The following is a 10,747-nucleotide window of genomic DNA, read 5'->3' on the forward strand; positions in this document are numbered from 1 at the left end:
TTTTAATTTAAAAAGGCACCTTATCATTATGTATTGCATGTATGACAGTTTCAGGATAGACAGATGGATCAGTAGAGAAGGTCCTCTTATTTGGTCACCTCAGCCATAAGATCTATCTTCATTAAACTTTTTTATGCCATCAAAGCTGTCATGTATGCATCAAAACCTTATTCTTTGGATGATCTTAAGGAGTATAAATGCAATCCTTTCAGTCACTGATTGGTAGCACATGGAAGTTTTTACAAAGGAAGAATATCAACTAAATATATCAGTATTTTAAAATTTTAAATAATTTATTTACCTTTCAGATTTTACTTTTTAAAGCTTATAACATTTATGCTTTTGAAATAAAGATTGAAACTAAGACTTTTTGAATACTCTGCATAGAGAAGCCATGCAGATTCCTAGGGGGAAAAAGAGAAAATACAGTTACTGAATAGCAGCATGAGTGTGAAATAGTGTCTTCTTTCTCCACTCTCTAATTTTTTATGTGTATATCTGGACTATTTATGTTATTTATGTTCAGTTTCCTAGTAGCTCTTAACAAATTCTAAATAGGGATAATATCCCATTTTGCCAACATGAAAATAACCAACTCCACTGAGAAGGATATACCCACATTATCAATTCTATCTTATTGCCAAAATGACATCTCACCACCAGCTGCTTGGAAACAATTTTCCTCATTTTTTCCAAATGCAATGACTGTATTACTGTTCCATTATCTCACCAAATTTACAGCTTTGCAGATATGGAGATCATTGTGGGTGGAAGGACTGAGATAGGAGGTCTGGACTGTATTTGTGAAAACAGGATACAAGAGATGCCATATAGTCTTGTGGATTAAATAGGGAGGACCTGTAAAACAGCTTTTAAATTAAATTCGCATTCATTCAGCCAGCGATGACTACAGAATCTATCATTCAACCTTCCTAACTCAGTGTTCTCCTTTGTAATACAGAAATGCAAAATTGTTGTGATCTTCTTTTATGTGACATCTAAGGAAAACAATACTGTCAAACACTTGGAATGTTAAAAGATCTAGAAGAATCAGAAGGTTCTTGGGAAGGATGATGAGTTTACTTTTGGGGAACAGAATAAAAAGAAAGAGACAAACCTATGCCAATCACATATATACTTTCTTTAACGCTACATGGAAATGGGATGGGGGTGGGGGTGGGGCAAAAGAGCTGGCAAAACAGCAGAGTGGAAGACAGGAGCTATTTCTACCTTTTAAAAAAATTTTCCTTTTTCTTCCTTCTTTCCTCCATTCTAAAGCCCAGCCACAAGGATGGCTACCTTCATGTAGCATCTGGGGAACCATATGATTTTGGAGAAGTTCACATGAAAAAGAGGGATTCTAAGTGTTATATTTACAAACATAAGACTTTTGTGACCTAACGTCTTTATAAAATCGTCTTAATACTGACACTTCTTTCTATTCTCTCTCTCTCTCTCTCTCTCTCTCTCTCTCTCTCTCTCTCTCTCTCTCTCTCTCTCTCTCACCTAATCATCTAATTATCTAATTATGTTTCCCCACCCAGGATTCATCACACACACTGAGTGTTTTGTAACATATTCAATTCAATAAACATTAATCAAGCATCTATAGTTCATAAAGCACTATGCTAGGTTCTATGAGAAATACAAAGTTTAAATAAAACATAGCTTCTGTCTTCATGGAGTTTATAGTCTATTAAGGAGATAGGACATGCAAAATCACCATAGTACAAAATAATACATGACAAGTAGATGAAAGGTATTGAAAGCTATGAGGGATTCATTCACAAAGAAAAGTTATCATCAACCAAGAGGATGAAGACCTTTTCTGAGTCACAAACGTCTTTGGCAGTCTAGGTAAGACCTATGGAACCCTTATCTGAATAATGGTTTTTTTGTTTGTTTGTTTTTGGTTTTTTTTAGTGAGGCAATTGGGGTTAAGTGACTTGCCCAGGGTCACACAGCTAGTAAGTGTTAAGTGTCTGAGGCCGGATTTGAACTCAGGTACTCCTGACTCCAGGGCCGGTGCTCTATCCACTGTACCACCTAGCTGCCCCTGAATAATGTTTTTAAATATACAAAATATGTAATATTAACAAAGTAAATCAATTGAACTGAAATACAGTTATCAGAATATAAGGGGGAAAAATTCATAGACCCCAGGTGAAGAACTTCTGTTAGCCTAGTAAGTGGTTTTAAAGAATAGTTATGAATTTTACTGGGATAGAGAATAGCATTAGCAAATGTATGGAAATAGGATAAGATGGAGTATGTTCTGAGGACAGTGAGTGGTCCAGTTAGGGAATAATATGATCTAACATTAGAAAAGTTCCATGGTGCCAGATTACAGGAGACTAACCAATGTAAAAGTAACTCACTGCAAAAGGCCAAGAGACTGCTAAGGCCAAACTAAGGAAGTAACAGTGACATATAAGAGGGGACATATATGAAAAATATTGTGGAGGTGGGATGGATAAACTTGTTAACTGATTGGCTATCAGAAGTAACTGAGGGGGCAGCTAGGTGGCGCAGTGGATAAAGCACCGGCCCTGGATTCAGGAGTACCTGAGTTCAAATCCGGCTTCAGACACTTGACACTTACTGGCTGTGCGACCCTGGGCAAGTCGCTTAACCCCCATTTCCTCGCAAAAAAAAAAAAAAAAAAAGAAGAAGAAGAAGTAACTGAGAAGGAAGAGGCAAAGATAGTGCCAAAATTTGAACATGGAAGACTAGACAAAATAGGGATGCTATTGCAGTTCAAGTAAACAGTAATAATAATGATGAAATAGAAACATAACATAATTTAATTTCCCCCAGTATGCTCTTATTATATTGCCCAACAGTAATATTTCTATTATCATCTCATTTTCACAGGGAATAAGTGAGTCACCAAAAGACTTTGAATGAGGTCAGGCAATGAATCACTCTTGGTATTTACAAAAAGACATTCTTTCTCATATTATTGCACTGTATTCAAAATCCACATAACCTCTTATCTTTTAATTCCCAATCGGAAAAGGAACAGTAGCAAGGGCTGAGAAAGGGTTACTTATTAATACCTGTGAACTTTCCTTCTAAAACAAAAATTACCTTTTCAACCATTTCATCTCCTAAACTACTTAGTAGTAATACCTATATTCTCAATGTGATTCAGATAAATCTAGATAAAACAACACTTTTTCAATTAAAATTTCCAGATAATGAAACTGATAGTGTTTTATCATGACTTAAACAATCTAGACAACTACTTCAGTTGGTCACCTTGTTTTTCACTTATTGATGTAACCTAAGTAATGTGTAATAATATGGTGGAAAGTGGTAGCAGTGTTACTGCTATAAAAACAGAGGTGTTGGAGGCAGCTAGGTGGCACAGTGGATAAAGCACCGTGCCTGGATTCAGGAAGACCTGAGTTCAAATCTAGCCTCAGACACCTGATATTTACTAATTGTGTGACCTTGGGCAAGTCACTTAACCCTCAATGCCCCACCAAAAAAACCAAAAAACAAAACCCAAAAAACCAGAGCTGTTTTATTTCATATTATCAAATTAGAAATGAGGATTTGGAGGCAGGGTATAGGGCAAAGAGTAGAATTAAATGGAAAGTTCAGAAAATTTTGAACTAAATGAATTTTTAAAAGGTAAGCAAGACCTAGGGCTACAGTTATAATTATAAAATAGATGGAACAGATCCTTTATGCCCTTTCACCTCCCCTTCACTAATCCCTTTTCCCTCTCCCAGGCAGACAATTTCTCATGTTGGGTTTCCTTATTTCTCTTTCAACTCTCCCTCTCAGATTTAATATTAATACTAAGCCTGCTCCTTTTTATGATATTGACACTTTAACAGGAGACTCAAGAAATGGTACTCTCCTCTGATGGACTTGACATCCCTATGAGTTTTAATGGGAGGAATCCCCTTCAAAGATAAGTCCAATCAGTCTTAAAGATTTTTTTTCATCTATGGGAAGAGACTCAGGCACAAGAGAAACTTTCTCCTTGTGTCCTGGATTGTCTGAGCTATTTTTATTTTCTTATACTTATACACTAGATATAATATACCAAAGAAGAAAAAAATCTATTTTAAAGTAGAAGTAATCTTATTGTTAAAGGTATCATTAAACCAAAGAATGGAACTTTTTAAAATAATAATAAACATTCTTATTTAAAGTTTTGAGTCCCAAATTCTATCCTTCCTTCCCTCCCTCCTCTTACCCTCCCTGAGGCAGTAAGCAATCAGTATAGGTTATACATGTGCAATTATGTGAAACATCACCATATTTGTCATTTTGTATAAGAAAACTTGAATATAAACAAAGCAAGAAAATGAAAAATAGTATGCTTCAGTCTATGTTCAATAAATATAAGTTCTTTCTTTGGAGGTAGATAGTATAGCTCATCATTAGTCCTTTGGGATTGTCTTATATCATTGTTATAATTCACAGTTCTTTATTGAACAATATTGCTGTCACTGTGTACAACATTCTCCTGGTTTTGCTCACTTCACTGTACATCAGTTCATACAAGTCTTTCCAGGCCTTTCTGAAATCATTCTGCTTGTCATTTCTTATAGAGCAATAATATTACATCACAATCATATACCACACCTTGTTTAGCCATTTCCCAACTGAAGGGCATTCCTTTGATTTCCAATTCTTAGCCACCACAAAAAGAGCTACTAGAAATATTTTTGTACAAATAGGTCTTTTTCTCTTTTTGGAGGGGTGATGTCTTTGGGATAGAAACCTAGCAGTGTGGTATTGCTGGATCAAAGCCCTTTGGGCGTAATTCTAAATTGCTCTCCAGAAGGTTGGATTCCTTCACAGCTCCACCAATGGTAGATTAGCATCCCAGCTTTTCCACATGCCCTCCAACATCTAATATTTTGCTTTTTTGTTATATTTGCCACTCTGATAGGTGTGAGGTGATACTTCAGAGTTGTTTTAATTTGCATTTCTCTGATCAATAGTGGTTTAGGTCAATTTTTTTCATATGACTCTAAATACTTTGATTTTTTTGTCTGAAAACTGCCTGTTCATATCGTTTGACCAAGAATTGAACTTCTAATGGAACTTCAAGTACTATAGTCCCATTAGTGAAAGAAATCATTTAAGACATATCTTTCAAATTGTACCCAAAAGCAACTATATCATCCACCCAGCACTAACGGGAATCCTGGAAGTTGAGCTCTTCCTCTTCAAAATGCTAAAATTTCCAAATTCTTATAAAGGGCCAATTTTGTGAAGAGGCAATACCCTGTGTATGATTTGAGGGTGCTAGGGTTGCTAGGTGGAGCAGTAGGTAAAGTGCTGGGCTGAAATCAGGAATACTCATCTTCCTGAGTTCAAATCTGGCCTCAGACACTTACTAGCTGTGTGACCCTGAGCAAGTCACTTAACCCTGTTTACCTCAGTTCCTCATCTGTAAAATGAGCTGAAGAATGAAACAACAAACCACTTCAGTATCTTTGTCAAGAAAACTCCTAAATAGGGTCATGAAGAGTCAGATGCAGCTGAAAATAATTGAACAATAAATTTATTCCCCCCAAAAAACTCCTATCCCACACAATTCCTGATGCCTGAAATTCCAAATTTTGAGATTAACTTATTTGTCCCCTATTAAAACATAAATGCCCCTGGAATATGTAACACATTAAACATGTGTCAATATGTAACACATATGTAATACATAAGTGGTTGTCATTTATCTCTTTGTGAATCGATTTAAACATCCTTTTATGAGTACAAATTTAGATGGGGGAAGGAAGTTCCATCTGGAAGATGAGCACAAAGTGAAGCAGGGAAAAGGGGAAAAGAAACAGAAAAGAAAGAAGAAGCCAAGGCACTGAAAATAAACTATGAGTTTTGCTTATGGTATTTCCAGTTCCCAGACTTTAAGATTTGCTTCAGTACAAGGAGGAAAAAAACAAACAGTGATCATATTTTATTTTTTGCTTATCTTTAGAAGTATTTGTTTCTATAGGGAGAAAAGTAAGAAGGGGAAAGTGGTAAATATCCTACGGGATAAAGGACAATGGGAGGATTTGGAAAAGATTTAGGATTCAACAAATTCAGTTCTGACAAACATCAAATACCTACTACATGCAAAGGGTTTTGCTAAATGCTGGAGATACAAAGATGAAAAACTAACACAGTCCTTTCCTTCGAGATGCTTACAATCTAAATAAGGAACGTATGATATCTATATCTAGATATAAATATAAATAGAATATATCATTTTATATATACATATAAAATATATATAAACATATTTATACATATGTAGTATATAAATGTGTGTGTGTGTATACATTGTAGAACTGTGTGTGCATACACACACAAAAATAATGATACAAGGCAAAATAAAAGGCATTGGATTTGGATCTGGGTTAAAATCCCAATTCTATGGGACTTTAGGTCATGATTTACAAGCCTTCAGTTTTATCATCTGTAAATTGAATAGGTTGGGCCAAATGATCTCTAAGGTACTGAATGATAAACTCTATCATCCTAAAGGCAGAAGAAAGATCTAGTCAAAGTATTTTAAGAAAATTGGAGATGGAAGAAATCACTTGGAGCTTGTAGAGAAGTTAATACCTGAACTGAACCTTAAAGATCAAAGACTTCACATGTTGAAGGAGAAGCAGAAGTGTATATTTCGACAAAATTGTGTTTAATAGAACCGTATAGGCAAAACATTGTCCAAGATGCTGGAAATATGAACTAAAAAAAATCCTTCAAAAAGTTTACATTTGATTGGGGGATACCACAGGTAAAATAGCACAGAAGATGCTCTGAGGAAGGAGAAAGCCCTGACAAATGGGGGGATAAGCAAAAGCCTTCTCAGGAACTAGCATAGAGGCAGGAAAACACAAGGCAAGATCAGAAAATAGTAGTCCAGTTTGACTGGAACATAGAATACAAAAAGGGGAGTAGAATAACAAAGCTGCAAAGGTACACTGCTATCAGACTTTGTGGCTCCAGTGTAAGGAGTTTATATTTTATTCAGCAAGCAAGAGCATGGTGGCAGGGGAAAGAATTGAAGTTTGGGATAAAGTGGTTACAACTGGATGGAAGGAAAATTAATTTTGGCAGCCATGTCATAATTAGTTGAAAGAGCATTGGATTTCAAGTATGAGGTGCTGGGTTCAGACTCCATTTGTATGGATCTTAGGCAAGTAATTTTACTTTGGTTTTCTTGATTTTCTCTTCAGCAAAAATGAAAAGGTTGGAGTAGGATCTCTAAGTTCCCTCCCAGTTCTAATTTGTGATCTGATTATCTTAAGCAGGCCAGCAAGACTCTGGAAACATGGGGCTAATGACCTTAGGGCAGATTAGCACATACACACAGTATTGTATGAAAAATGTCTGAGGCATCTGCCTGGTCCCTCAAATGACACCTACCCATTCAGTATTGTGATCATCTGTCATTCCCCTTACCCTCACCTGCTCTATATTAATAGCCTGGGGTAGTAGAAAGAATATATGGTTCAGGAAACTAATCACCTTGCTTTTAGACTAACCACACAGCCTTGAATCATTTAAATAGCAGGGACTTTATCTGTAAAATTAGGGTGTTAAATTAAATTATTTTGGAAATCATTTATTTCAACCAACCCTAAAAGTCCTTATTCTTGTGTCTAGTGACTGCTTGATCAGACCACCCAAAGCCCTTCACATTTATCCACTTACCATGCTCTCCCTTGCATCATAGCTATGTATGCACAAGTTGTTTTTTCCCATTGTATTAGATTGTGAACTCTGAAAACAGAGACTACAATCTGGCTCAAATCTCTTTACAATCTCATTTCACATTGTCCTCCTTCATATATGCTATATTCCAAACAAGCTAAACTACATAGCCGGCAATCTCCCACATCAGTTTCCTGGCACATCCTATTCCTTTCTGTATTTCTGCCTATTGACATCGTCTCTTCTTCTAAAACTTACCTCAGGCACTCCCCAGGTGGTTCAGTAGAAGAAATGGATCTGATGTAAGCCAGACCCAATTGGAGTGATGGTTCATTTTGTTGGACTGATTTTCCACCTCTTGCTTTTTTAAAACCATTTTTTATAAATCACTTATTTATCATTTGTGGTCACTCAAGTCAACAAGCATTCATTAAGCACCTACTATGGGCCAAGTACTAGAGATGTAAAGAAAGATTAAAAAAACTGTCCCTCCTCTCAAGGAGCTTATGGTATAATGGTAGAGAAACATATAAACAACTATTGACAAAATAGTTGTACAAAATAAAGTGGATGAAATCTTAGAGGGAAGGCACTAAGATTAAGGAATTATTCTGTAACAGGAATCAGGCAGACCTGAGTTCAAATCCAACATCAGACACTAATAACTATGTGATTTGGACAAGGCATTTAACTTTACCTGACTTGATTTTCTTATTTTTAAACTGGAGATAATAATAGCACCTCCCTGTTAGTGTTGTTGTGAGGATGAAATGAGATATTTGTAAAGCTCTTTGCAAACCATAAAAGACTATATAAATGCTAGCTATTATTAGTCATATCATCCTTGAAACCTTCCCTGATCACTCCTTTCTTGGATTTTCTTAGGTTACTTTGGATCTTTCCTTTGCCTTCATCATGTGCTGTCTTTTATCATATTTTTTTGTATATATGTTTTATCTCTCAACCTTCACCCTACATTGTTAACTCCTTGAGACCTATAAAACTATGTCAATTGTGCTGGACCTAGAGTCAAGAAACCTGGATTCAGATCCCAGAAATGTCACTTACTAGCTGTATAGTCTTCAATAAATTACTTAACCTTCATGAGCTTCATACTCTTCTACTAGTAAAACAAAGATAATCTGGTACCACCCCCTTCTTCACCCTTGTTATGAGGAACTGATAGAACATAGGACTGGACCAGTGATTTCACAGATAAAAGGAACTCCCCAAGAGGAAACTGCCTCTGTTTTAAAAGGTAAGCACCTTGGGGCATCTAGGTGGTGCAGTGGATAGAGTACAGGCCCTGGAGTCAGGAGGACCTGAGTTCAAATCTGACCTTTAACACTTACTAGCTGTGTGACCCTAGGCAAGTCACTTAACCCCAATTGCCTCACCAAAAAAAAAAAAAAAAAAGGTAAGCACCTTTTCTTCAATTCATTGCCAGTTGCTTAGTCAAGGTTGCTATGAGGAATGAATAGGGGGCAGGGACTAAACCTGTGATTTCACTGGTACAGGGGAATTCCTGGGTTAAGAAATCCTTCTACCAATTGTAATTTGTAGTCTTAGAGAACTGCCTAGACAACTGAGAGGTTAAGGAACATGCCTTGGAACACAAGTATATGAAGAAAAGGCTTATAAGAATGAGTCCTGTAGCCTCAAAGGGTTATAAAATGTGTTATTATCACCATACTTGGTTCATGTGAGGAGCTTAATAAACACTTGTTGAGTGGAACCATTGAAGGAACCCGTGAAGGAAGGTTCCCTTCAACTCTGAAAGTCTCTGAAACCAATTAGAATCAGAGCCCGAAGGGATCAAGGGTCGATCTAATCCAACTCCATCTCATTTTACAGATGAGACAGAGAAAGAAATTGACTTGGCCAAAATCACAAAGGTAATAAAGAGAACCTTCGAATCGAAACTAAGTTCTTTGACTGCTTTTAATAGGGAAGGGGAAGGAGGGGAAGGAAAAGGGAGGGAGGGGGGAGGGGATGGAACTAAACTCAATTGACCCTGGAGGTCCCTTCCAATTCTGAAGTTCTGTGATTCTACAATCGCCCTGCAGAGGGTGCGAGGCGACTACAGGTGGGACGTTAGTCCAGGCTGTGGGAGAGCAGCAGCTCCTTTTCGGATTTGCGGGGCCAGGTCTTTCTCCCTATCCCCCGGAGTTAACGGGTTAGGAGGAAGGGGTCCTTACCAGCGATACACCAGGACCGGCTTCGAGTACTTCATGTGGTGGGAACGGATGGTGAGGGAGCCTTTGCGCTCCAGGATATCTGTGGGTCCCAGTTCCAAGTACCCGCGGCTGCTGGGGGTCCCCATGGCTTGTTTCTGGTCAAGGGTGGGGGTCTGTCTAGGTTATACTTTAGTTCCCCGCCTCCCCTCTTCACAGACTGGCTAGGGAACCCGTTGGTCTCAGCGCAGCGTCTCTTCGTCTCCACGACAACTGAAGGGGGCGGGGTGGGGGAGGTGAACTGTTGTTGGGGCCGGGAAAGTGGCGTGTGAGTAATGACATACAGAATTACATGTCCCCAAGGGATAGGTTAGGGGAGGAGTTTTGCACGTTGGGAACCGGAGTCCCGTGCATACCCACCAGCCCGGGCAAGGGGAAATGAGAAAATTTGTTTTGAGAAGGGTTCAGTCAAGGCAAAAATGGAAAGGATCCGTAGGGGTAATGCATACAGAGCCGTAAATTCCTTGAGAACAGGAAATGTCTTTTGCCTCTTTTTGTATCCCCAACTTGTAGCACTTTACCTGCCACGTAATCGGCTTTTAATAAATGTTTATTGAATTAAATTGAATTAAACTTTAGTAGTAATAATGACAAACATGTATATAGCACTTACACTTTGCTAAGCGCTTTACAATTATTTCGATTGATCTTCACAACCTTAGAAGATAGGTGGCTATTATTATCCCAATTTTACAGATGAGAAAACCATAGCAAACAGAAGTCAAATGACTTATACAGGGTCACAGAGCTAGTAAGTCTGGGTCGAATTTGAACTCCTCTTCCTTACTCCTGGCTTAGTGCTTTATTTACTGTGCCACCACATA

General features: G+C 37.7%; 1 protein-coding gene across 1 annotated transcript in view; it reads right to left on the reverse strand.

Moving 5' to 3' along the window:
• CFAP95 (cilia and flagella associated protein 95) overlaps positions 1 to 10,103 on the reverse strand; it is a 90,056-nt gene extending 79,953 nt beyond the window's left edge. Inside the window, exon 1 of the mRNA XM_043977767.1 lies at positions 9,888 to 10,103. Within this exon, the coding sequence (XP_043833702.1) occupies positions 9,888 to 10,012 (125 nt within the window). The 5' untranslated portion in view covers positions 10,013 to 10,103. The remainder of the gene's footprint in view (positions 1 to 9,887) is intronic.
• Positions 10,104 to 10,747: the final 644 nt, after the last annotated feature.

The sequence above is a fragment of the Dromiciops gliroides genome, chromosome 1 (genome assembly GCF_019393635.1).
Source record: "Dromiciops gliroides isolate mDroGli1 chromosome 1, mDroGli1.pri, whole genome shotgun sequence".
Classification (NCBI taxonomy): domain Eukaryota; kingdom Metazoa; phylum Chordata; class Mammalia; order Microbiotheria; family Microbiotheriidae; genus Dromiciops; species Dromiciops gliroides.